General features: G+C 46.1%; 1 protein-coding gene across 4 annotated transcripts in view; it reads left to right on the top strand.

Annotated features, from left to right (window-relative positions):
* EDA (ectodysplasin A) overlaps nucleotides 1-27,416 on the top strand; it is a 79,257-nt gene that overhangs the window by 50,556 nt on the left and 1,285 nt on the right. Inside the window, exons 3-7 of one of the 4 annotated variants that reach the window (XM_069811623.1) lie at nucleotides 16,603-16,632; nucleotides 20,386-20,565; nucleotides 21,953-21,987; nucleotides 22,396-22,447; nucleotides 25,314-25,444. In XM_069811623.1, coding sequence (XP_069667724.1) covers nucleotides 16,603-16,632; nucleotides 20,386-20,565; nucleotides 21,953-21,987; nucleotides 22,396-22,447; nucleotides 25,314-25,444 — 428 coding nt within the window. The remainder of the gene's footprint in view (nucleotides 1-16,602; nucleotides 16,633-20,385; nucleotides 20,566-21,952; nucleotides 21,988-22,395; nucleotides 22,448-25,313; nucleotides 25,445-27,416) is intronic. The other 3 variants (XM_069811621.1, XM_069811622.1, XM_069811620.1) reach the window with 3 other exon arrangements.

Here is a 27,416-nt window from a genome sequence, read left to right as displayed (position 1 = left end):
TAAATACCGAAAGAAGTAAAACTAGCTTCACCTTCAGTCCCTTCCCCTAGCTTGAATCCTGCCTGATTTCAGTATGAGGAATTTTATTTCCAATGCTGTCTTTTCGTGATTGTCCATCTACACTGAGACATGAGGACTGCTTCCCGGGTCGAGCTGCTGGAAGAGCTCCCGCGCTTTCCTACTACAGAAAAGCCCAGGTCCATTTTTATACGGAGAGGAGAAGGGGACTGGATGCCAGGGAAAGTAGGGAAAGAAATAACGGAGGAGTAGCAGTAGTTTGTGCATGGCTTGATGCCTGCTAAGCCCAAGTCCTGACTGTGTTATAAACCTCTCGGCTAGCGTTAGTTTTCCTCTCCAGCTCCCTGGCTCCATGAGTTTCCCATCTCCCTTGAAGCCTTCGCAGTTTCACAGTGGAAAAGCGTTTCCCTGTGGCTCTGCTCCAAGAGCGAGCTTCGTGAAACTCCCCAGATTCCTCCTCCCCAAAACGCTGACAAGTATGATGCATTTGGTACAGACTCCCTGAGTGATTCCAGCTAAATGTGGTCCATCATCTTTAGAGCCAGTGTCGCTCTGATGCTCAGATGGCTCAGGCGGGATCCAAGTCCTTTTGCACAGACTCCTTGAAATCTATTCCAGTGTCTTCGCAAGTCGCTTGTGTAAGTAGCAAGTTTCCACTGTATGCGAGCGGTGTAAATGGAGTGCTGCAGGCAGATGTTCGGAGGAATTAGCCTAGTCCGTTAGGCTGCCTAGTGCTGCCTTTCTGTTGCCAGATGTGCAGAGAATCGCTGCACGGTGAGAAATAGATGCTGAAAGTCGGTAGACTAACGAAGGCTTTTCTCATCATCCTTGTGTCCGGGTGAAAACGTGTCCTACTTTTATAACTTGCACTCCTTTCCCAGATTTCATGTTCCCTGAATGCATCAGAGCTGAGTCACTCCAGAAACATAGCTCACTTCCACCGATTATATATGTCTTTTTGTCAGTTAGGGGGTTTGACCCCATAGCGTGATGGAGGTGGGGAAAATTGCCAGAGCGACAGGTCATTTTCCAAGTGGTGTTAGCAGGGTGGGTTATGTTGGCAAGCAGTTACTTCGTGTTTGGCCATCTCAGTTTTATTAGGTAGAGCAGTATTTAACAAGTGTAAGCTGTCAGGGTAGGGATTGACCTCGTAACAACCATAAAATCAATAAATAAACAGAATAGCTTTCTTGTGCAACTCAGGCTGTTTGGTTTAGACCTACATGAAGGAATCTTACTTTTTAGAGAAGGGCAATGAATCATTGAAAAAAAACAAATAAGATTATGTCACCGTACTGATAACACCGTTTTCTTCATGAGGTTTGCAAAGGGAAAGTTGATCAAATCTTTGATCTCCAAAGAGCCTCCAGAAGATAAAAGTGGATGAACTATAAATTCCCAGAAGGAGATGTGCTTTCCACTTGAGGCCTCACTAATATTTGTCTGGAATTAATTTTATGAACTTTCAAGTCCTTTCACACATGCAGTGAAAGACCAAAGTGATCCAAGTGTGGAAGCCATGGTTGGAGGGAGGCTGCTCAGTCCCCTTCCACGGCTGTTTGAGTCCTGCTCCTCTCGGTACCGGCAATGGGATGGCTTTGATGATTTATAAATGTCAAAGATAACACGGTTCCTTTCCTAGAAGTTTTTGCTTTTAGGAAAATTTGCTTTCAAGTCATTTGCTGTGAAAGGGGTGGTTTTGAGACAGGTCAGAGCTGGTCCCGAGGGTGATGGCCGTGGCCATGCCCAGAGCACGGAGCCACAGGGACGGGACACGGGAGGCCACGAGCAGCGAAGCTGCTTTGGTGCCTCTTTGTTGCTTGCCGAAAAACCCCAGGAAAAGTTGTGTGCAGTAGTGCAAAGCTATCGGTTGGATCCTGTCACTTCCAAACACGACTCCGGTATTTCAAGGGCTCCTCCTTTGAGGACTCCGGCTTCGGTCCTCCTACCCGCTTGTCATGTTCTATGATCATGTTTGCTTAATTTTTGTTTGTGTCCCTCCACGCACGGTGCCCTGGAACCAATTAAAGAAGCCGAGGTCGTGTCCTGGGACGCGGTGCCTGCCTGGCTCCCCTCTCCGCTCGCCGTCGGTCCAGCCCGGCTCTGGCGTGGGTCACCCGGCCACCGGCAGACGGGATTAATGGGAGCCTGATGCCTGTCCCAGTCCTGAGGAGCACCGATCATCTTTCAGGCCACCTTCCTGCCCGTGCCACCAAAATCAACGTTTGCGCAGCTTTAAAAATTGCCGCGTTTTTTTTCTGCTTCTCAAGGACCAGGATTATCCCCTTTCTGGCTCCATTTTACGGTGTTCTTTCTACTCGGTGTTACTGACTCCACCTGTCACTTAATTTGCTTTAGTTCGCTAAAGCTTGACCCTCTTCAATGTCTTTTTTTTTTATTTTTCTCTTTTTCCCTCCTTCCTTTCTGTCTTGGTGTATTTATGCTGCTGTGGAACCGCTGTTGCTCCCAGATTAACAAATCATTCTGGAGCTGGTAATTAGCAACAGTTGTGCTAAAAGGAACCATCAAGAATGTTAAATTAGTCCACTTTTAAATAAACTGTGTATGAAATGTTAGATCTCTATTCCCAGAGCACCAGTAAAAATGCTGCTGGCTCTTTGCTAACAAAGCCAAAATATGGGAGTAGCATGGTTGTAACTACAGAGACAATTCCGTGCTCTTGAGGTTATAAATAATGACAGAGCATTTACAAAGCAGATGTCAATAGGACTCTTTAAAAAACATTGTTTTAAAAAAAAAGAAAAAAACTAGTTTCTTTTTCTCCTACTTTCATCTCTGTTCCCAGTTAGATCCCTGCCGTGCTGCTTTCCTGGTTTGTTTGGTTTTTGCTTTTTGGTTTGGGTTGGTTTTTTTTTTTTTTTCCTTCCTAGATTTTTTCATATTGAGCTTGGTGAGAAACATAAGTGATTGTTATCCATTCTTTGATTTGGAGCATGGCAGCTGGGAAGAGGCTGAGCAGATGGCTGTCCTTAAGCTGACAACAATTTGGTTCCTACTACTTTGGCAGACCTTACTGCCGAGGAAAGTCCTTGATGAGAACTCATGGGTTTCAGCGCTGCAAATGGCTTTTGTTGAAATGAAAATGAAATTCTGGGAGAGCAGAAGCTCATCTCGATCCCTGCTTCTACCTGGAGCTTTGGAAGTGATGCGCCGGCTACGTGGGTTCAGCCTGTTAGTACTCGCGTGGTGGTTTTCGGATGGTTTGGGGATGGTTTAGCAGGTAGCTGATGCCAGGGTCTGGCCGGGGGTGCCTGGCTCCCTCCGTCCCCCCGGGCAGCCCCTGGTCCTGCAGCCGACCCAGCAGTGCTAATGATGCAATAGGGCTTTTCTTTCTTTTTTTTTTTTCTTTTCTTTTCTTTTTTTTAAATATCTAGATCACAATAGCAACTTTTCCTGCCGGCTTCCTCTCCTTTGGAAAGGGCAGGTTCGTCCCTCTGCCTCCAGAACAATCGGTGCCTTTGTGTCGGCCCCGTGCAATTCCCCAAAGCCCAGGCATTCCCAGAAACGCAGATGTATGAAGGGCGATAGAGCCTTATTGTGCTCCGAAACCATGGTGATGAGCACTCGGTAAATACAGAACATTTCCTGGATACTGGAGCGCAGGAGACAGTCCCAAAAGGAAAGCTCACCACAGAGTGCTTGCACTTAGTGATTTCCCCCAGAATTTCTCTGTGATTTCCCCCAAAATGGGAGAAGGGGGGAATTAAGATGATGTTTGAATCTTCGTGGACAGTCTCCATCCCTTTCCTGTGACGTTGCTGTCAGTACTTGTTATTACTATGGTAAAATTAAGAACTACAGCTCATTTACAGATCCTTACCTACATGTTATACCTATGCTTATGATAATAAGGCAGGTAGCTGTCTAAGTTCTTATACCTCGGGCACTTTTCAGCCATGAAGGTACAGTGATAAATATATAGGTGACTTATTTTAGACTAACGTCTTGTGTCTGTGCTCATTTCTAACCAACGTTTCCACTGAGACAGATCCAGAGAAGCTTAACAACTGGCTAAAAAGCCAGAATAATGTTTAGGTCCTGGTTTCAGCTCTGTTACAGCAGTGGTAGATTAATACCATGTCATTTCTGGAAATGAGTGAAAGCAAAGGTGAAGATGATGTTAAAGGGGATCTTCTTGCTTTAGGTATAACTTTTAAGGGAATAAATTTTTAGACAGCTGAAACATTTTCAGCATGTCCTTAGTTCAAACTACTCTGAATTCATTTTTTTAATACTGAAATTACTTTGAGGTCAAATTTGCTGCCATGTCCATTAACAATCTTTGCTGAAACCTGTCTTGGGAAACCATAGGCAGTTGTTTGTCATCCAGGGGCATGATGTGGTAGATACCCAAGCAAGGCATAATTTGAGGGAAGCTCCATGTAGCCCAAGGGCATTGGGAAAGCGGAGGTGTTAACATCTAGGCTTGAGCCAACATGCTCCTTCAGCTTAAAGATTTTGGAGTCACTTTCTGTACCTAGAAAGCGTGTGATGCTGAAAGCCTGAGTGGCAACGTTCATTCCTGCAGTCTACATTGAGGGTGATATTTTCATGAGGATGTGCTGCATCAGTCAGCAGGAAGGCACGAGGGTCTGAAAACTGAGGGAATCCAGAATTCTTCACTGAAGTCTGGTATGGTGCTGTCCCAACTGGCTATTAAATATTAAAAGCAATTAACTTGCTGGGAGAGGTACAAGCCTAACTGCGTGGTGGCCATGATGAGGAATTGTTCCAGGTCACAGGGTTCACAGTGTAACGGTCGATGTGTCGTGATCCATACGCAACCTCCGTTTGCCCCCTGTTTTCTTCCCCAGCCCTTCCAGTTGTGATCTGGATTGTTGCGAAAGAAATCTTGCTTCATTATTCTTAATATTTGCAAAGGCGTGATTAGGTGCTGTTGATTTGTTCCATCCATAGAGCTGCTCTGGTGTGTGTTTGTCCTTCCCTGGTACCTCCTGTCTGGTTTGGATAAGGTGGTGGGATGACCGCTGCGAGATTTTGAGATGCCGAGGATATTCAGAAGGCTTGAGAAAGAATTCTCTGGTCAGAATCTCACCTTGGGTTGTATTTTCAGATACTTGCGCTGATTCCACTTTTGGGTGGATTTCCGAGTTGTCCTGAAGGATCCCCAGTGCGTAGCCCACGGTGTTCAGCAGGCTTTGCTGAAACTTGAACTAAACTTCTAAGCTTTTTTTACAGCTGCATGTTAAGCAGGGACCAGCGTTATTAGAAGTGACTGGTGATTCCGTATGAATTCCACTTCTGAAAACCGGGGCTTTTCATAATGCCTCGGGTCAAATACTGAACTTCAGGAATCTCAGATAGTTTCTTCTGTTACAAAACATGGCCAGGACTAATGAGAGGAGAACAGATGTTCCAGCCAGGCAGGAATGCGATTGCATCTGAATTATGTGTGCATCTGAACTATGGATGCCATGCACCAAACATTGTAAATGCTGAACTCAACTAGGAGCTAGTGATTTCTTTCCCACAGTATGAGAGGCTCTATTGTCTGTCTTGCTGAAGTATTTGCAGCTGAGCTTTGATTTCTGTGAATAAACTGGCTCTCTGGCCACATCCACTGACTATTTTGCAGGCAGACACAAGTTTGCTTAGCACATGCTCCAAGCCCATCTGGTCGCAGATCAGCTCTAGCACAAAAGCTGAGGAACTGGTGCTGAGCTGGATCACGTACACCTTTTGGAATGGCCAGGTATGGCAGTCCAGGCTCAGGGTCCTGCTGCAGCGCCTACGGGGTATCTGCCTTCTGCAAATCTTGGGCTGAATAAGTTTATTTTTCTGTCTGTGGGGGCCGGGGTGGGACTGAATAGCCAAACGCAGAGCTGCTTCGCTGGTGATGGGAATTGTGAAGTTGTCTTCAATTTGTGGCCTGTCTGGGCGCTCATTAAAAATCCGCTCAGTTACAGTAGACCAGATACATTAGCCATAAGAAAATTGCTGTTGCCCAAAGCTGAACACCACTACCACCACTGGGAAACTCTTTGGGGAAAAAGTTGTGAATGAGGCACGGGAGTTGCATGTTTTCATTAGGGCTTTGTTGGCCATGATGTATAGCAACATTGTTGGATTTGTAACTCATCTCGTTAATGCGAGCAGGATTTGGTGAAGTCTGTTCATCTGTTTGAAATGCTGTGAATGGGTAAACTCAAGAGTTGGCTGAGCCAGGCAATGCTTTGCTGTGTCATGACTGCTGCAGGGACTTGACTTTAGCTTCCCGAAGAGTGGTGGGGTCTCTCTTGGGTTTCCTTCAGACCCCTTTTCAGATTCATTCAAATGGAAGTACATGTATATGCACACAGATATATCTTTGGATATAGATCCCATGCTACTCCGTGTAATTAAACCGTCAGTTTACAGATAGCTGTTGAACGCTACAGAGGTTTTCGATCCAATTAGGCAGAATTACATACGGGAGGAAGAAAAACATGCGAAGTTCTACAGCGATGAGATAGTCGAAGAGATTTCCTCCCACCTGCCCTCGATTCCTTATGGATAGCTGTGGTGGGGAAGAGTGCATCTGAAACATCCAGCAAACAATTTCGGAGAGCCTTTCGTACGCTTGGTTAAAACCTTGCTGCAGCACCACTTGGGAATCATTTCTACTGGAATTCATGACATATGTTAGTTGTTTATCTTAGTGGGATATGACTTAAAATGTCAGAATGTTTTGTGTTAAGCAACAACCGAATAAAACAAACAAAATAAAAACACAGCTGTAATACTACGCTTTAAATTGTTGAATTCAAATATGTGGTATTGATAAAGTAAGCAATAGGGTGCAGTGGTGTATAGAAAATAAGCCTTGCGAGTCCAGCCAGCAAGCCAAAAAAAGCCTTGAGATACTTGAATTAGAAATAGTAATGTTGTTTGTCAGCTCTGCTGTAAAGATCCAGCATTTGGAATCCAACCTAAGTGCCTGAAGGAAAACAAAAGGCACATCATATTCTTCTTCCATAGCCAGTGAGAGTGTGGAAAATGAAATATGATGGCCACAGGTTCTGGTGTGAACCCCAGGAACTTGGCTGGGACTGATTATGTGGGAGCGAAGTTAAGAAGGGTGGAGATTTATGTTTGATTGGGTTTTTGTGTTTTTGCGAAGGCAGTGCAATATTATTTTGCCAGCAACAGTGGCTCTGTAGTTAATTGGGAGCAGGGTTTTGTCTTTGTTCGTGAACACATTTGCACTGTGGTGTGCTTGCACCTACTCAGTGGAGACTGGATATTTTTATTAAAAGCCTTCATTGTATCAGTAGGCTGACCTGGTACCTTGCCACCCAATCCCAAAGTGGACCTGGATGGGATTGAGGAGATAAATCAATTTGGTTGTTCTTTATGTTGTATAAAGCGATGGAAATTCCTGTTGTGGTGAGTCAGGATACCTCTGCCTTATTGAGAAAGCAGTGAGTAGTGGTGTTTAGCAGAGCTCTGGCTGTTGGAGAAGCAGAGCTGTGGTCATGGAGTAGTGTAGGGTGGGGAGGGGACCCCAGGAGGTGACTGGATCCAGCCCTCTCCCTAAAGTGGGACGAACACCATGACAGAGGTGACAGACTTCGAAAGGACGGTTGCTTTTCCAGCCTGGTGCTTCCGTGACCCTGGACCTATGTTGTTCCTCATGCCAAAAAGCCCTTAAGAGGTACACAGGGCTGGTGGGTCTCTACGTGCTCCAGCGTGGGTCCCTTCAAAGAGCAGCTGATGACCTACGAGTTGCACCGTCCTTTTTAAGGTGGAAAAACCTGGTAAATGCATGAGAGCAATTACATTTGTCTTACTCCTTCCCTCCTTTCCAGCTGGGGAAAAGGGCGGTTGCTCAACAAGGCACCTTTACCTGGACCAGTGAAACAGGTTGTTGTCTGATGGTCTCCTAGGTCTGTCTGTTTTGCTTGCACTTCAGTTCTGATCATCTTGAACTGCAGTAACTACAGATATTTTTTTCCCTTTAATATAATTTAAAGATCAGCATAAAGTACATCACAACCTACTGTCACTGTTCGCCATTATGTCTGTATATTTGCATTTAACTGTCCTCCCATTCCTTATGAGCTTGACCAAGTTATTGCCTGATGTGAAGAGTCCTGTTTTTTAATTGTCAAACCGGGCAAAAATATCTCTTGAGTATTGCCAGGAGAAAAAAAACTTTGGCGACAGCAAAAAAAACCTGTTACGTGATGAGATCTTACATCGTCTGAAGCTGTCTGAGGAAGAGAGGTTGTGGCTCTCTGGCATCTAGTGTCACTCCAGGGACTCGAGAGATGGGGCAGGGGTGAGCTGTGACTTCTCTCCGTTTGTTTTCAGACCGATAAGCTTGAACTGGGGTCTGGTGTATGGGATCAGAGGAATAGGGAGGGAGCAGGCTACTGATCCATGGAGCTCCTGGAGCAGCATCTGATCATCTGGATGACACATGGATGTAGGCTTGTCCTTTGACGGATTGCTCAGAGAAGAGCAGTGAGGCAGCAGAAGGCCACTCTCATACCTAACTCACCACAAGAGAAATGATTCTCAGCCTTTGTGCTGATGCACAGGCTCTTCTCAGACCCTCTGGCCAAGCCGCACAGTGTCCCAGGAGTGTCGGGGGAGACCGCAGTGCGGGATACTTCCCCCGGAGACACATGGAGGCATGTGAAAAGTCGGTAAAAGAGATGAAGAATAGCCTCAATAAGTGGATGTAGGCAAGGGAGTGCCTCAAAAGAGTACAAGATGAGCTGCAAACTCTTCTTGATCTCTCGGGCTGGAGGAGACTGGCTTTGAGCGTTAGGCAGTTTAATTCAGCACAGCGGTGGGGTATCAGAAGAAGTGTCAGCTCTAAATTGGCTCCAAGCCAGCCTTGGGGACTTAGCAGCCTATAACTCCAGAATATGACAGGGCTACCACTAAGCAAAGACTCCTGAAATGTAGGGCCTGTGTTTCTACTGTGCACAGAGTTTAAGTTCAGCGAAGGTAGAGCAGCAGGCTGGGTTGTCCTCCAGGCGTGACTCTTGGTATTGCCGTGGAAGGAAGATGCTGTTAGGTGAAGGACAAGGAGAGAATGCTGTTTCATGGGATGCTGGCATAGAGCATCTCAATTTAAGATGTCACCAGAAAAAGACAATTTAAGGGTGACTGTGTTCACACATGAATTTTGAAGAGTTTAAAACAAATGGAAACAAAAGCAGAGGGAGAAGCAACAATGGTGGTTAAGGAAAAACTGAATGGCCTTGGGCTGTGCCTTACATACTAATATATCAAGCAGCACTGTTTCATCCATCACCCACTTTGTACAATGAGCTCCCCATCCTGTTATGTAATATATTCACTATATTCTGATTTATTGGAATTAGTACTAGCCTTGTACCAGGGACATTGCATCCCTAACTTGGATTCAGCCATTCTGCCTGTAATTGCAGGCAGTGTCTTTCCCCATCACTTAGCAGAAGACCTCCCTTCCTCATCCAACCCCCCCAAAAAACCCACTCTGGCAAGGCATGCCTGAAGTTTTGAGTAGCATATGATGTGTTTTACTTCTGGGATATTTTCCTAGATCTATAATTTATCATATTTTCTAAATATTCTGGAGTAATAATACCAAAGCTGCTCTTCAAGATCTGTTGCCTTTTTCTCTGGAACTGGTGAAGAAGCACTTTCTTTTTCAGGGAAGGGAAAAAATTTATCTTGTTAAAGTATTAGTATCACTGACTGATATTTCAGTAGGGTCCAAGAAGCTTTCATCTGGATAGACCAAATTTCCTGAAAATGTTGAAAACATATTGGTTCCAAACCTCCCCCAAAACCACATGTTCTAGATTAAGCATGTGTTTGGGAGCTAACATCCTTCTTTCCCCAACTCCACCATAGTCTGGCATTAATAATGCCACACTTAAAAATATTTGAAAAGCCTTACATATCTCATGCCCATGTGAATGAAGTAAATATCATTACACCAGTTCTGTTAATGAAACAACTGAGTTCCAGAGGTTTGACTAAAGTGGAGGTTTTTGATATTATTCATTGGGACAACTTGCATCAAAGAAGGCAGTAGATTCTTCATCGCTTGAAATCTCAGGTAGCGCTTGAGCTTTTCTTTCCACCCCATCCACCTGTAGTATTGGTCAAATAGAGATAGAGGGATTGATGGGAGGCTTAACGGGTAGGACTTCTTTAATACTTGGTCATCATAATGGTTCCTCCTGGTCTTAAGGTTTGCGAAAGTTGACAGGACTGGTTAGTTCCCAGGCATGGGTCAGGAATGGGGTAACATTTTAGTAGCTGCTTTGCCCCTCTCTTTTTAGGAAGCCCCAAGTGGCGGAGAACTTCCTTCCTGGAGAGGTGGAAACCTTCACAGCTGGAGGGCACTTGGTGGTCAGAGCTTTCTGTGAGAGATGGAAACACCCTGCATTGCTGGGTTGAACGGTCAGCAGGACTTGAGTCCTGGGACACTCATCTGCTGGACTACAGAGCCTGGTCATCATGCTCGGCTTCTGTTTTCATCTCCATTAGTAATGGTTTCCCAACTAATGTCCAGGAGCTCGTTTCAAATTCTGTTAGCTATCTATTCTCCAGAAGTTACTGGTGGATTTGGGCAGTATTCAGAGCTTTGTCTGAGATTTAGCAAGTAGTCTCTTTGTTAAACCAGATGGTTAGTAGGATTTGGAAAAACACTTTACACGAATTTCCATAGCTGTTGAGAACAGTGATCATTAAACCTAATATTCTTCTTCCAACTACAGCCAGAAGCTCATACTTCAAAGAAAAAGCTGCAATTTTTTTTTTTTTAGTGCACAAAGACAATACAGTTTTTAAAACAGGCATATTAGATAACTCACATAGAGCTCCCCGCTTCTGTTTTTATCTTCAAAATTAGATGTTCATCTTGAAAGTAGCTGTGGACTTACTGATTTCAGGTCACCTTATGCTTGTTTTATGAATGAGTGAGAAGGGATGTGGCGTTTCTGGAAGACACTAACATCTCATTAATCATCAAGATTTTGTCTCTGATTCTGTTTGTAACCTGGGCTGAGGATAACCTGTCAGTACCATCTTCTCATCTCTCGGAGGCAGAGTGGTGATGGCAATATGGAGATGGCTCAGTTGTATTATCTGGTCTTAAATATTCCCCAAACCAGAGTCGTGCTTAGGTAACAAGATTGATGATATACCATAGTAACTTAGTGCTAGGCATATAGAAAAGGGATGCCTTAATAATCTTAGGGTCAAGCAGTGAATGCTGAAAACAGGTTGGGTACCTTTCCGAAACTGGTTGAACACCTTGAAGACATCAGCAGATGTCTTTGTTCTGAATTGAATGTGGATGCTGCTAGGATATGGTAGTGGCACTCCTCAGCTTTGTTCTGCTCTGGGCAACTGAGAATTTGAGAGAGTTCAGCAGCCTTCCTAGGTACTCGTCCTTTGTTTGACTGATTTCTATAATGGTCAACCTTTTATAGGTTTTATATAAAATAAGCATAATTACAAAGATCTGTTCCCATCAATAAAACCAGTTTGAACTGTTTTGCAGGAATTTAAACTATTTCTTGTTAATCCACACACACAACTAATAAGCGAATGCAGGGATTTTTTAATATACTATTTATATCAGCATATGTCCTAAAGAAGTTTTTGATATTTTTGTGTTTATAGTAAATCATAGCAGTGCGTAGCGTGCAGAAAGAAAAATCAGGGTGGAGGGGAGGGGAGTAAACTCTATAAATCTTTATAAAAGAAAACATGTCATATGTAATATCCTCGAGTTGCATCACCATCTGTTTTTTTCTGAAGCACTTGGAAATGATCCAGCAGATGTTAGGGCTGCAGAAGCTGGGGGCTAGACCGTGCTCCCTGAAGCGCAGTTAGAGGTCTTCTGCTGCTTGCTGGGCCACAGGTGCAGTTTTACCCAACAACAGCTCATCTATTGCAAATATTTTCTTTAGCTTAGGTGAGAAGCTTGCATCTGAAGTGGCTCAGTGCTAAAACCCGTGGCCGTAGTGCTTCTGCTAGGAGCAGTGACTTGGCATTGCTTGGAGCCTTCCCCTTGCAGATAGATGCCCAGCTGGATGGCTCTGCAGGCAGAGGGCTTCCAGGGGGGCTTTTTTGTTTGGGTTGGGGGTTTTTGTTATGATATAGAGCTGCCTTTTCCTGCTTGAACCTTTCCCTTGAACTTTACCACTCTTGCTGGTTTTATATTCCCTCCTTTTCTGTTACCATCCCCTTTTATTTTCCCAACAGATGTGGAAAATAAGCTTTTGGAGAAGTCGAGGTCTCAAGTGCTGTTCAAAGCCAGGGTCTTCAAAAGCCCAGCGCGCAGCGTTGCTGCTCTATAGGACCTTTGCTGGGGAAATCCCGTCCTGTGATGAAGAACTCAGCTGGCAGATGATAGAACTGGCCAGAGTTATTACAGCAGGAGTCGGTGGGCTTTTCTTACGGGAAATCCAATGAAAGAGATTATAAATTTTAGAAGTAGATCAGGTAGCTAGCTTAAACGTTTCAAGTCAGGCTAGCAGCCTGCTTCATAGCTTAGTAGCTGTGGCTTTAGTAGTTAGGCAAAAATAACCTCACCACTTTCCAAAGGGACTGATGAACTTTTGAGAGACTTCTAAGCAGTGACCCATGACACCGGAGGGCTTGCTCTGAGCCAGAAGACCTCCTCCAAACCTGTGCTCCTCCTTCTGGAGGTTAGAAGAAGCCTTCTCCTTCCCAGCTTAATGGTCTTGGGGAGCAGTTTGCACACGTGAGGACGTGCCAGCGCTGTTCTTTAAGCCCTAATAGGTCTTCTCCCTCCGTGCCCATCACCGTAGCCTTTTGCAGTGGTGCTGTCAACCCTTTCCCAGCACTGATGGCCAACCAGGCAAGCTCTGCTTGACCACTTCTTGACCTTCCCAGGAGCCCTTCTGTGAAATTGTTCTCATTTAAATTGATCTTTCTGTCTGTAGATGACTGCGTTACTCCCAGGATTTTCAATCCTACCTACTGAGTGGCATCAGTATTGCCCCATGTCTGCTGGAGGTATTTCCACTGATCTTTTAGGATTGTATTTCTGCCTTTCCTGGCTGTGCGACAGCAACTCGGTACGTGCAGACATTGTCTTCCACAGCTCCATCTGAGGAGCTGCACCATCCAGCAGGAAAGTTTATTATTCCCCATGTATATATAATTTATAGGACTATGCATTTTGTATGACTGAATCTCATTCCGTGCTTATTACGCTTCAAAGCCATCCAGCCTGTCCTCTCTGATATCCCGGTCCTCTTCTGTATTAACAGTTCTTGTCAACTTCCCCTCCTCTGCAAAGGAAAGCTAAAATGAGAGGTGGAATAGAGCTGACAGCTCCTTCAAGAAAGGATTAGAGCATAAGCATAAATTTAATTTCAGATGAAAGACAGGAAATGTAGAAGGGGATGGACTTCCCTAGGTCTGGGGTCTGGTTTGACCTCAAACACGAGCAGACAGCCTGTGGAAAGGAGGTGGGAGATAGGTGGGATTGGTACAAAGAAGTAGTACAACACTTGAGCACAAGCACATAAGGAGAAAAACAGCTACGCTTGCATAGCTGTCGCAATTAATACCAGCAGCCAAGACCACGGGCTTGATCTCCAGTACGTTCGTAACAGATACTTAAAGGAATTCATGAGGAACAGAGGTGATGCCAGAAAAGTGCAGAAAAGCAAACTTCAGGTTATTTTTATAAAGAAGGAAAAAGAGGTGCTGAGGAACAGCTGACCGGTCAGGTTGCTCTCAGATCCTGCCGGGACTGGAATAAATCCTCAAACGTGCTGTGGTAAAGCCCCTGAAAACAGAGGCGAGAGTGGTAGCAGACAGTGTTGATCAGTGGAGAATTCTTCAAGTCAAACCAATTTCCTTCTACAAGGAGATGGCAGGTCTTGCGGACTCCGAAGCAGCAGTAGGTATCCTGTAACTTGTTTTTTTTATAAGGCTTTTGATACTGTAGAGGAAAGTACTGCACATGCCTATAATCTGCATCTTGGAGCAAAAAAAAAAGTGTCTTTTCATAGACCTTCCTTGGAATCAAGTCATCTAATGGCCTCCATGAAACTACGCTGAATAAACGTGGGTAGTGTAAAAAGGCTTTGAGACAGGGATCCTCTCTGCAGGAGGAGTGGGATGGTGAGGTGGCATTAACGGTGAAGGAGGAGACTTTAGGAAAGACTTACGCTTGCCTAACTTGTAGGTATTTAACCTGCTCCATCAATGAACAGATAACCAGTGTGTCGTATGTGTTCAACCCCTGCAGCATTTAACAGGCTTTATTGCTTAAATATTGGGGTGTGGCCTCAGAAAAGCATGGCAGAAAGGATTTTTTTTTTTTTTTTTTTTCTCCTCTGCACATAAATGTTGGGACAACGTATATCAAGTAAAGTTTTCAAGCCTCGCGCCTCAGCACCTTTCGTACTGAGGGGAAGATAGAGCTGGTATTTTGGTGGCACTCTGCTTCTCAAACTCAGGAAGAGACTTTGTTACCGTTTTAGACTAAATCGAGAAAGAGCCGATGAGTTTACCATTTTGAGCAAAAATGAGGAAAATTCTGTCTTCTGGTATATCGGATGAACCTTATGGCTCCCTGCTACAATTAAATTATCCACCCCCTCCTGTTGGGAGATGAACAGATGCAAACCCCAGAGTCTCAGAAGCTCCCAAGGCTAATAATACTGTGTTTTTTTCATGTCAGAAGTATTTTTGTGTTTGTCGAAAGATTCACTTGCACAGCCGTAACATCTCTCTCTGCCGTGCCTGGAACAGATGCGTGTGTTGTAATATAGACTGTGAACATTGACATCGCATGTGGTTCTCATTCCTCCCATTCATCTTTGAAGCTAATTGGTTCCATCCATTTCAAATGTGTTTGGCTCGCCACAGCTATTTGTACTTTCACTCTGGTTATAGCGCTAATGGTGTGATATATATAACATGAAATAAACTCTCGTGACTCCGAGGTCTGAAGAGACACATACACAGCACTTGCATTTCGCTTGCTGTGTTGGGTTTTGGGGTTTGGTTTTTTTTTTTTAAATTATGTCCCCCAGACAAGTTTTTTCTCTTCACTGAAAATGTTATTAACTAGCTGGTCTCTAAGATGAGGGCTGGTGGAGATCTCCAGCATGATGGTGGCTCATTCTGCATCACGGGAGCTCAGAAAATGCAAAAAGAGGAGCCTGTCGGTATTTACCAAACAAGAGACTGGGACTGGGATTGTTAGAAACCTATGGCTTGTGCTATCTACATGTTTTAATACTGTGAATGTATGGATTAATAAAAAAATAGTAAATTAGCAGCAATACTAAATTAGATAATACCATAATTTTCCCATGACCCAAATAATTAAATTCATATTCCTGTTGAAAAGGCATCAGTAAGGTTGCTGGGTATTTCTCTGGTCCTTCTCTCATCTTTACTCTAACTAGCCATGGGAACATGGCACTTCTGTACTAATTGGTAATTTGTCTTTCTCCACCACTGCAGACTCAAAGCTACCTCCTTACCTTCCATTCATTATAAGCCTATCTCAGTTAAAGGTGATTTCAGTCTTTGATGCGTGTTTAAACCCGGATTTTAGAGGGATTTCACTGATGAACAGCGAGGGAGTATTTGGGGATTTTTGCAGTTCATTCCCATCCGTGATTAATTTTTGAGGAAGCAGTGGAACATGTTTCACACTTCAGCTTCTGCTCAAAAAGTCATGTAGTTTCTCAGCTTCACTATAAATATTTTCAGTTCTTGCTAGGGAGGCTTGTATTCCCATTGTTTAAATAAGCCAGTTCATACTAATTCTTTGCTATTGGGTTTTTTTGGTATTTTATTATTATTTTTAAACAAGTTGGCTCGCAAGTATTTGGGTTACTGCTGAGAGCTGAGTCATGCTAACTTTCTTCTAACCTGTCCTTGTCGGGAAGTAAAGTGTGTCAGCTTTAAATGTTAAGCGCGGCGATTTCAAGCTAACAGAGAAAATTCATGTATGGCCGCACAGACCACAGATGCATCCGTTGTCCACTTGAAAAATAATCTGCTGCTTAGGGATCGTATTTTTAAATGGGTTCTGTTGAGTCTCAGGATTTCTGCTGTCTGAAGGTTTGACGCGCTGTACTTCTGTCAGTGACTTCAGGGGATACATACGGCAAATCTCTGGGCAAAACTCTGGGCAGTGTTCAGCAGAGCTGGAACTGAGCTGGTATCTGAGAGTAAAGCTCTGGCTCAAGGTTGGAGAGCATCCGTCACCTGAGCTTTGCCGTTGGCCACGAGCAGATGGTTTAACTCATCTTTGCAGTAAGGGAGAGAGATGCCCACCAAAACTCGCTCACTTGCATTACACCAGCCACAGGTTGCGGGTCTCGGAGAGGGTAAAGCAGATCTGGGTCTCAGTAAAATCGTTATACCTTCACAGCTGTTGTTTGTAGAAAACAGAAAACTCTACGTACATCTTTAGCTTACTGGTCTTGTTGCCAGTTTTGTTCCAGCTGCGGAGAGGCACCCTCTGGGTCGGTGGGTGTTGGTGGCAGTGGGGATTTTCTAAGATGAAACGATCACTGAATTTCACTAGTTTTCTTTTTTTCTTTGTAGGTCCAAGTTCAGTCAAAAACAAGAAAAAGGGTAAGTTTGGGTTTTAATTTAATTTTCCTTTCTCTGCCTCTGTTGCGTGGCTAAGAATTCTCTTTAGCCAACATGGAGTGACAGGTTCCCTCCCCGGGGAGGGCAGGATTAACGTGGTCCCACAACCCAGACCGTGAGCTGCTCTCGTGCGCCCGCATTGCCATGGCACGACTGCGGCAGGGGAGCATCGGCGCTCATTAAAGCCTTCCTTGAAAGCTAAAGGAAGTTAATTGTGTTGTATAGAAGTAATTCTGAAGATGCTATAATTAAGTAGTTGAGTCAGGTACCAGCTATCGAGAGCCACTTGCTGTTTGCTAGGTCATCTCTGCCAAAACAGCTTTAGCTTTCTATCCCTGTCCTGCATCTTGCTGCAGGTTGGGGTCTCCTTCAGACCCACCAAAGTCAAGGTAGATACGCTCTGCATCTCACTTCTGGTTGTGTATTAACCTCAGAAGTATTATTTCACTTGTCTGTTCTGAGTGTTGGTCAGCCCCCGGGTATTTCGTCTGACACTCTTACGTTCCCCAAGCGGTTTGCAATGGGTAATTGGGTATTTTTTAAAATGCGTATGTGACTTGGGTTATTCGGGAGGCAGCCCTGTGTTTCCATGGGGTGTCTGATGCTGTCCTTGTTTGTGTAGGACTCCTGGGGAATGCTTACGGTCATGCACTTGCTACCAGGAACTTGAGCAAATCAAAGTATCTGAGTTGCTTTATAAACTTTCCCTCAAAAACATGCTGCCGTCTTGATTTCAGGGAAACGGTCAGATTACCAATTTTTGCTCCTTGTAACCATCAAAACGCTTCTGTGCCTGTTTTAAAAACTGGGGCACCTACTCGTAGGTTACGGGAAACGCAGAAAGCGTGTGCAGCTCGGAGTGGTTCTGCCTCCGTAGCCCGGGGAGCTCGATGAAATCGATGAAAATGTGCTCATGGCCAAGCCTGGGCAGTAAAGCACCGACAGGTGCAATGTCAACTCTCTGCTACCTATTGCGCCTAACGTAGATTTAATTAATGGAAAAGTTAGCTGTTTGGCACTTTGCTGTGTCCCTCGAGAGACCTTCCCGCATATGTACGTGCTCCAGCTCGCCGTCACGACCTGCGGCGGCAAGAGCGGCCAAGCGTTGTGTGTCTGTGCTACTTTAATAGCGCATCAAATCGCTTTTAATCCTTGGATACAAACTCAACAGTTATGGCTGAGAGGTTGAGACAGACCATAGTTAGAAACTCAATTTATATTTACCCTCAAAAGCAGCATAAAATTTTATGTTTGAGAAGTTTGTCCTAACAAAACTCTGAAACCCTAAACCTGTGTTAAATCAGCCGAACTAATAACAAGTGATGACTGTGGTATTCATAGCAATTTCGGAGTAGCAGGGGGATCTCATAGAGCTGTATTATATACAGCTGTAGCACTGTATAAAATAGTTTAATTTTATGGTATTGTCACATTTAATTTTTTTTAGAGTTAGAGCTTATTGTTTGGTGAATGATGATTAAGGAAAACTTACTGGTTCTGCCTGCTTTGAGTTTTGGAGCCTGCCTAGTGTGTGCGGGTAAAGACAGAGACTTGGCACGCTGGGACCTGGGTGCCGGAGACCCTCCCTGGAGAGCTGCTTGTGGTGGGACTGGGGTCCCCTCAGTTAGAAGATGAATCAAGAGCTTTATACTTACTGAATATCTATTTTTGGCCTCGTGACTCTAATAAGCGAGGATCCATTAATGCAGAAAAGTAGTTGAAATTACTTGAAGGAGCGGGAATGCACAGAAAATAAGTGTCCCTGTGCGGCATCAGAATTATGTGCAATTGTTTCACTGCTAAACTAGCAGCTCATTTAGTAGCAGACCAGATTTCTGAGACAGATTAGTTAAACCAGCTGTAATATGTATCCCTCTTGGGAAGGAAAGCAAGGAGTGACAGCAGCAGGATTCCTGACTTACTACATATGATCCTTCATTCGGATGGCCTAGATCGGAGGGCATGTGAATGAGAAGAATTTAGTAAGTGTGCTTTAGGGGAAGTGGGTAAAGGGTTTGATGCAAGATGATAATTTCCAAAGCATGTCATTATCCTGAGGAGGAGGAGAATTGCTGGATTAGACGAAGGCTGGCTTGTTGCCAGCTCAGATTTGAAGACACAGCTACTAATCTGGGCAGAAATACTGCTGCGAACCATTTTTGTAGGATACCAATATCACTTTAATCACCCGTGCTTACTTTAACTTAGTTTTCTGCACATTGAAACTAAACTGCACAGTTGTCCTATGCCAATTTCCATGTGCCCTTGTTCGTGGCTAGCGACCATCTAGAGATTTCCACTTCTCGGCTAACTAAAATAGATGGGGTTTTGCTTATAGTTCTGTTCCATGACAAAGATGGGTATTAGTAGAGAAACAAGTACATAAACGTGCTCCAAAACCGTTCCAATAACCATTATTTCATATCCTAACTGCTGCTGTCATCTAAAAAAGTGTTTTAATTCTGTCCTACAGCAGACTTTGTTTCAGCAATTGAAGCAATTTTGCTAAGTTAATAAAGATCTTTGGCATAAGAGCCGTTGCAAAGTTGTTAAAAACTACATCAAAAGAACAGAATTGCTATCAGGGATCTGGAAAATCAGAAGAGCACAGGTCAGGGTTTCCCTGCAGACTGATTTCACTCCACTGTGCGTATGCCTGATAAGAGTCTTTGCTTACACGGCTGTGCTGTTTCTCTTCCTGGGATGGCGTGATGAGATGTGTTTGAGGATCGTGGCAATTCTTCAGCGCTTTCATCCTCCTGTTTGGGTTAGTCCTTCCCTTAACCCTCCACCCAAAGCCCCAAAAATGCACATTTAATTCTTTCGAGGCCTTGTAGCATCTTAGTCCTTCCGTGCACATTAAGCGCATCCTCATCGCACCATAGAGATGTGCCACTTGGTCCCCACCGAGCAGCAGCGGGGATCCCCACCGAGCAGCAGCGGGGATCCCCACCGAGCAGCAGCGGGGATCCCTCCCGCATCGCCCCGGGGATCCCTCCCGCATCGCCCCAGGGATCCCTCCCGCATCGCCCCGGGTGCTCAGCAGCTGGTGGAGAAGAGCTGAAGCTCAGCTCTGAACTGCCCTCTGGAGGCACCTCTCTCCTTCCAACAGGAGATCAAGCCGTGGGGATTACACGCTAACGCATACGTATACAGCAGGTAGAAAAGATTGCACCTGTTTTCCATCACAAACCAGAAAACCAAGAAACTGCAGAGCGCTTCATCTCGGCTTTTAATACCCCAGCTTTCCCTCTGTTGCATTGCAGCCTGCGGTTGCTCGAAGGGAGCACTCCTAACCTTGCCCCAGGGATGCGGCCGGCTCTCGGGCACGCTGCCTTTGAGGGCTGCGGGACCTCCCGGCCCCGTGCCGAAATCGGGGCGGCCGGGTCAGGGTTGCGGCCAGAGCTCTGGGGCAGAGACCATCGGAGCCTCCCTTCCTTGGGAGGCCTCCGAGAGCCCGCGTGCCTCATTTAAATGTAGTTACATATGCTGGATGGAGCCTGCAAGGCGGCAACCTGCTTCTGCTCTGCCGGCAGCATTGTCCTGGTGGTGCGGGGTCGTGGGACCCCCATCCCATCCCGGTCGGTTGGGTGCTCCTCCTTGTCCCTGCCCTCCAGCCAGCAACGATCCATCCCCAATCTTCTGCTTTCCTCGTTCCCAGCGCTTTCCTGCAGGTAAAAGACCATCCCACGCTCGGCGTGCGGAGGAGCTAACGTTTAACCTTCTATTTTTCAGGTAAGAAGGCTGGTCCTCCAGGACCCAACGGTCCCCAAGGGCCACCGGGTCCTCCCGGGCCCCAGGGTCCTCCTGGCATTCCCGGCATCCCGGGGATTCCCGGCACAACCGTCATGGGACCGCCCGGCCCCCCTGGCCCGCCGGGTCCTCAGGGACCACCGGGACTGCAGGGTCCCTCAGGTAACTGGTTTGTCCCCTTCCCCGCTCGGAGCCTTTGTGTGCCGGGGGGGGTGGGATGCGGGAGATGCCGCGGCGGCAGCGCTGCTGTACAAATACAGATTTATTCCATCTGAGGATGGTGTAGCGACTGAACGCCACGGTGCAGCATCCTCAGGTAGGACTCAGGTGCTCCTGGGCTTGTCCTTGCACCCACGGCGGGGACCAGAGGGGCGGCAGAAGTTCGACTCACATGGTGGGAGCCCGGCCGCCACCGTGGTTCTGGGCGCGATGTCGCGGGCGACGTGGGTGCCCGTCGGAGGAGGATGCAGGGAAGGAGCAGCAAAGACCTGCGGAGCTTCGGTCACTCTTAAGTGTCCCGCTGAAGTCTGCCGGTGACCGATTTCTGTGTGCGCAAGCTGGCTGCAGGGTGGCTTTTCCTGGCCTTGACTTGGTGTTTCTGCTAAGTCCTCTTAGGCTGACGCAAAGCCTAGCTTTGCATCAGGACCGGGAAGGCTGACGCTTAGCACAGCTGCTGAGCCGGCCCACGAACCGCGTGAACCGAGGCGGCTTGCCTCCCGTACCAGCCAGATGAAAATATCTTTTTCTCCTGCAGTTCCCGGCTTCATTTTTCTTTGTTTCCTTGTATCTGCACCATATTGTTTCTCCACGGAGTCATGTGCCAATTATTTTGTTAAAATCCCTGAATTTAATAACTCTTTAAAATGCCGATTAGTGGAAGTTCACATCAGTGTTGTTTGGTTTTTACATTTTTATATATATATATATATACATATATATATAAAAAGTCTAGTATTAAAAAATATATCTTCAGAGAAATCGGGACTATTACCCCATAGCTCTCATGGCTCTCAAAGGAAAACGTGGTTGAATTCTCAGTTTATATCTCAGAAATTGCCAAAGCAGAGGCCAGGAGCAGCATGAGGTCCTTAGCACTCCGGAGCGCTGCCCACAAGCATCTCCTCTTTAATAGAGATTTGGCTCTCGGAGAAAAGGGATTTCAGCATGTAGCTTGAATGCAATGAATGACCTGAGTTACTGCAGAGTGAAACTTGTAATCTTTGCAGCCAAGAGGCTTTATTGCCACTACCGATCAGGAAAAGGGTTGTGCAATTTGTCCTTCTAGTGGAAACTGGTTGAATAACGTTGGGGAATTTTGATGATGTTAGACAGAAATGTAGGAGTAAAATAGGAAAAAGTGGGATGAATCTTTCTCTTGTTTATGTACTATTTAACATTAAGCTGCACGCTATACCGCTGCTACTCTCCTCCTCCTGTTAAAAATGGGGGTTTAATGGTTATTGTGGAGTAAGAGAAGTTTTATTTATAGGAGTGTTTACTGCAGCTCTTTCAAGCTTCCTCTTCAATTATGTGAAATTGCATTTTGCAGGTGCGACAGACAAGGCCGGCTCCAGAGACATCCAGGTTGGTTGATTTTCTTTCAAGGGAAAAACCCAGCTTTGCCTGGATTTTTGTAAATGTTACCAGCTATGTTTGCTAATGTTGTGTTTGATGGTATAGCTCTGAAAAAACCCCACCCCTTCTTGTGTGTGCTAAATCATAGCTACACAGAGTGACTGCCTGAGCTCACCTTTTTAATCGCTCATAAGAAAGCCATGTTAATCTGGCTTGGGCTTCTCACCTCTTCTCCACTACTTAAACATGTTGTTGTCAGCTGCTCTGACCTTCTTTTTTCATTTATGAAAAGCATTAATGATTTCAGGGTACTATCATGCCTCTGTACTGGTCACCAGGGCTGGGAGGTGTGTCGAGTGACTGTAAAATGATGCAGTCTTTCCCATTAATTTGGAATCCCTGTGATCTCATTTCCAGCCAGCTGTGGTCCACCTTCAAGGCCAAGGCTCAGCAATCCAAGTGAAGAATGGTAAGGATCTCATGATATTGGCAGTTACTGAAAAGAGCCCATCCTGCACCCGTAGCCTCGTATCTGGGTCTAAGTCCATCCTATAACACGGGTCCCTGCTGTCAGCCTCCCCCTGAGATACTCTGATTCCCCTGCCCAGACCCCCTTAGAGGAGTTTTCTGTTGAGTCTCCATCCCCTTCTCCCCTGTGCTCCTATTTACCTCCCAGATTATCTCTATTCTGTACATCCCAGTAATTCTGTCCCACTGAATCTCCCTTCTCCTTGACCTCCAGATATGTACTGTGCCTCCTCCAACCTGCTGTTGTATCATCAGTTTTCCTCAGCCCCTCAATGGCCAGCCTTCTTTCCCACTCTTTTCTATTTTAAGCCCTCAGTGTATCCTTTTCCTGTCTCAGCCCCATGAGCCTGTGTTTTTCTCCAGTTTTCCCAGTAATTTATGGCAGGGGAAGGCACAGCTGCAGTGTGAGGACACAGAGGTGCACAGCCACCGGCTCCTCCTGCGTTACGCTGCGAGCATGTACACACGCAGCCTCCGCAGCCCCTTGTGCATCTCGACCCCCACCAACAGCCTTTAAGCTCGAGTCCTGCCGAGCCATTTCACGTCCACAAGCAGCTCTTTGCTCTCCTCCTTCCTCCCCGGATCCCTATCCAATTTCTGCTCGAGTTCCTGCTCTTTTTGCCAACAGCTGGGTCTCATTCATTAGCTGCTTGCCTCCCTGCTCACGATGTCTGGCTGTGCCGGAGAGGAGCTGGCTGTGTTGTCCTCTGCCGAAGTCACCACGTGCGGGTCCCCGGGGAGCGCGGGCAGCAGTCCCGGGGCACGTACCCCCATCCCAGACCTGGAGGGCTGCAGCTCACAAGGGTTGGTGCTGCAGGACCCCTGTCCGCCAACTTCTGCCCCATGCACGGGACGATGAGGGCTGGCCACCGCTTCTGTTGAAAGGCAATTTCGCTCTTTCAGCAGATGTGAGCTGTGGGAGCTGAAATTTCTCATGGGTAGGGAAGTATGCCTACAGCGGGGTGGGGGCAAGCTCCCCAAAACAAAAAGGAAACTGGCCGCTCCTAAGAACAATAGGAGGGAAAAGATGCTGTTTTGCTTACGTTCAAAAAGTAATTATCCCTTTATTAATGGGAAGCCTGTATGTTTACAGAGCGTACGCTACTCTCCAAGAGTGGGAATTGCCCTGTAAGTGTACTTCCCTGCTGCTCGGGAACAATCTGATGCTGTGAGCCATTAATGCTGTCCAGCTGACAGCCAGCAGAAAACACAGCCTGGCTGGCTTGCAACTGGGGGCAGGGAGCTCAAAAGCAGATGAAGACTGGGAGGAGAAGAGTTGTGTTGGATAAAACAAGGCATCTACAGAGAATGGCTCTGTTCTGGGCTCACGGTGAAGCGTGTCCTCTGGACCTGCTTGTTGGCCTGTCCGGAGAACAGAGGTCTACTCATGTTGTCCGTTATTCCATTGGCTCCAATGCCAGAGCACTGGGTTCGGGATCTATAAAGCCCTGACCATGTTGAGGAGCCCAGTCAGGAGTTAAGGTGGTGTGACGTGATACAATTTTGTACTTTGTTGTTGTTATGGCTTTTAAAAACCTAGGAAATGTAATGATGAAGCATTTGTTAAAATAATGCTAGTTACAAAGTCAAGAATGTTGAAGTCAAGGAATACCAGAATTAAAATCGATTGTGTAACCCTAAGTTGGCCTCCACGCACACACGTGTCCTGAGAGACGCTGTAGTCCGATAGTTGCACGTGATTTTTTCTATCATATTGTTGTCTCTTTTGCTGCAAGGACTAGTTTTCTTCTAGGGATGGTCCCAAGGCTTAAAGTGAGGGTGAAGGCTGTATCATGATGCCCCTGCTGAGAACATCTTCCAGCCCAGCAGCACGGAGGGGAGGGCAGACAGACTGGCCACGCGTAGTCCCATTCCCCCAAGGACAGGAATCACCGTTGTCATCCTAGCCTGGCTGTGGTCCTCAAGGACTTACCTGTTGACATGGGCACACCGTCTGTTGAAGCTCCACTTTGTTTAGCGTGGAAGCTGGGTAGAGAGGTGTGGGGAGGTGAATAAATGAGATGGAAAGTAGAGGAAGAGATTTAGTGGTCTCAAGGCTGGGTGATGTCAGTTGAGGATACTTCCTGGAGAATTGGATCACAGTCCTACCTCTGCTGCAGAGTTTCTTCCATGATGCCAGGGAGGTTGCCAGTAACAAAGCTTTTACAAGGGCCATGAACAGATGCTCTTCAGCAGGCGCCTGAAAAAGTGCTGTTACAGTCACACTTGGGATCTGTGGCTGAACATACCAAAATAGTGTGAAAAATCAGCCCCTGGCTTCTCAGGTGAATGAAGAAAACTTAGCAAATACCTTACAGTACCGGCATTGATTTGCATTTGCCGGAGTGTCTTGGCTCTGGAGTTAGGTTGATACTGGAACACGTTTTCAGGCCTGTAAAACACTCAAATATGGTAATAAGCTCAACTTAGTGTCAGGAGGAGGCAAGGTAGTCTGTATCGAGCGCTGGGGGTGAACGTAGCATAGTACAGAAGGTCGTATGTCAGTTTTCAAGGATGAGGAGAACTACTCTTGACGAGGACAAGTAGAGACGTAAATCAGTTGTGCTGTGCACTGAACAAAACGGGTGTCCACCAGCAAGTGATGGTGTAATTAGAGCTATAGAGAGGAGTCCAAACTAACACACCATAGTCTTTAATTCTGGGATTTTCTTACCAAGTTACTTGACTTTTCAACTTGAGTCTGTGCCAGCCGTTGTGTATGAAACCTTGCAATGTCACTGTATTTCTGTGCTCCTGCGCTTTTCATTCTGACGGGTACTGAGTGACTGCCGTTTTCTCATACTGAGATCTTTCAGGTGGAGTCCTCAATGACTGGTCTCGCATCACTATGAACCCCAAGGTGTTTAAGCTGCATGCCCGCAGTGGGGAGCTGGAGGTACTGGTGGACGGCACATACTTCATCTATAGTCAGGTAGAAGTGAGTACGGTCCTAGGCCTAACTCCTATTCTTGTGTTCCAATGGAAGCCTTGCATGAACCACGAGAGGGCTCCAGACAACTACCAAATGCCAAGAACTTGTATGTACTTTTAACCACTTCGTGCTCTAGGAGATGTGTGTTGGAGGAAGACCTTAGAGTTTCGAAGTGCAAGGTCACACGTTTCGTCGTAACACCAGCTGCGAGAGATTAGTTACCAAAACACATGCGCAGATGCCCAGCTAGATCCCACATGCCACCAATGCCTTTTTTTTAAATCCTCCGTATTGTCTGTGTAGTCATTCACCAGCCCATCTAAGCCTCCTTGCAGAACAAGGGTCCCAGTGGGATGCTAGGCTCTGTGCTTTAATAGAGATGTAAGACCAAAACCCTGGCAACTTGTGATCATTGCCAAGCCATGTCACTCTTTGTAAGCGTAGGACTCGGCCCGGGTGGCTTGGCCAAACTCCAGCCCAGGTAACTCCCGTTTTGCCTCCACCTTCTTCGTGTAGCTTCAGACCTGACACGATGCACCAGCAACAGCATTGTGCAGCGGGATGGCTCAGCTGCTGCTTTAGTTGGTACCGACGATGGATATACGGACCTGCTTCTGTAAAAAGGGCTAAACAAAGTAATAATTTATTGTATTAGATTGGGTATACAGCTAAACAAGACATCGTTTCCTCTCCCCATTCAAATGAAATGCAGGAGATGGACTGTCATTTAATGCACTGCTCCCGGTGTCTTGCAAATCTGAGCAGAACTGCTGAGCTCTGTAGCGTATGAGCTACGAAGCTCTTCCAGAGCACGCAGGGTGTCCGCCCGCCTGCGGACTGAAAAACTGTCCAGGTTCTGGGACAGATTTTAGCAAGACAAGAGGGTTTCTGTGTGACAACCACAATGAAGTGACTTCCACTTTGCTCCAGGCTTCTAATATTACCTCCTGCTCAGGATTTCCCTTTATTCTGTTGGCAGCGCCACTGGGACTGTACCAAGTCGGATAAAGTGGGCTGTGGATGACAGGTTAGGTGCTCTTCTGTGGAACTGGTAACGTGTCTGGTTTGGATGGGGACAGGAAAAAATAACTCTTCGTGGGCCAAAGTATAATTGTTTCCCAAGTGCTTAATGCTAATTGCTGGCCACAATGTTGTGCCTCCGAAGCCTTAGTCGTTTGCAGCCCATCAAGGAAAAAGGGGACTCAATCTTGTGTAGTTTCTGTGGTCGCAGGGTGTAGACTAAGAAGAATTAGCAGATGCATCCAAAATGGCTGGTTTTCTTCTGTCAGGAAGAAGCAGCTCCCTGGGACTGACTTCTCTTTGGACAGGTCTTTCTCGTGCATCTCACAGTTCTTCAGAATCCGTGTGTGGGAGGTGGTTAAGTAACGAGTAATGGAGTCATGGGGGCTTAGGCGCTAGGTCTAAGAGTTAAATCAGCAGAAACACCATGAGGTCATTTGCTTCCAAGCTGTGGAGGTTGGGAGAGTGTCTTCCCTGTAATAGCTTACGCCTTTGAAAGCACCTCAAGTCCAATTACAAAGAAGGCAACTCCCAGTACATCTTAGGGCATTTTTGATGTCAACACTAAAGGAGGCTCATGGGACCCAGAAAGCGGACTGGCCAGGTAAGTGAAAGAGGACTTCAGTTAAAATATTTCTGTTTGTTTGTTGGATGAAGAGCTGTTTGTAGCAGATAGGGTTGTCTACACAATTTTGTAACTAGGCCTGTGCAGGTTTGTAAGTTTTCCTGTCATAAGCAGGGTCTAAAGCGAGGGTTCACAGCTCTCAGCCTTAGATACGTGGATTCACGGATGCTTGCATGCTTGTGTCAGTATGAAGTGGAATGCAGAGTTTCCTCATGCTTGGTTGGCTTTGGGTGCCTTCTGCCTCGAACAAGTCAACCTCCCATGAGTGTCCTGGCGCCAAGGAAGGTAACATTAGCAGAGGGAACATATATGTACACACTGAAAGGAATGTGG

This window comes from Haliaeetus albicilla, chromosome 23 (genome assembly GCF_947461875.1).
Source record: "Haliaeetus albicilla chromosome 23, bHalAlb1.1, whole genome shotgun sequence".
Lineage (NCBI taxonomy): Eukaryota > Metazoa > Chordata > Aves > Accipitriformes > Accipitridae > Haliaeetus > Haliaeetus albicilla.
This window is presented reverse-complemented; position numbering and strand designations above follow the sequence as displayed.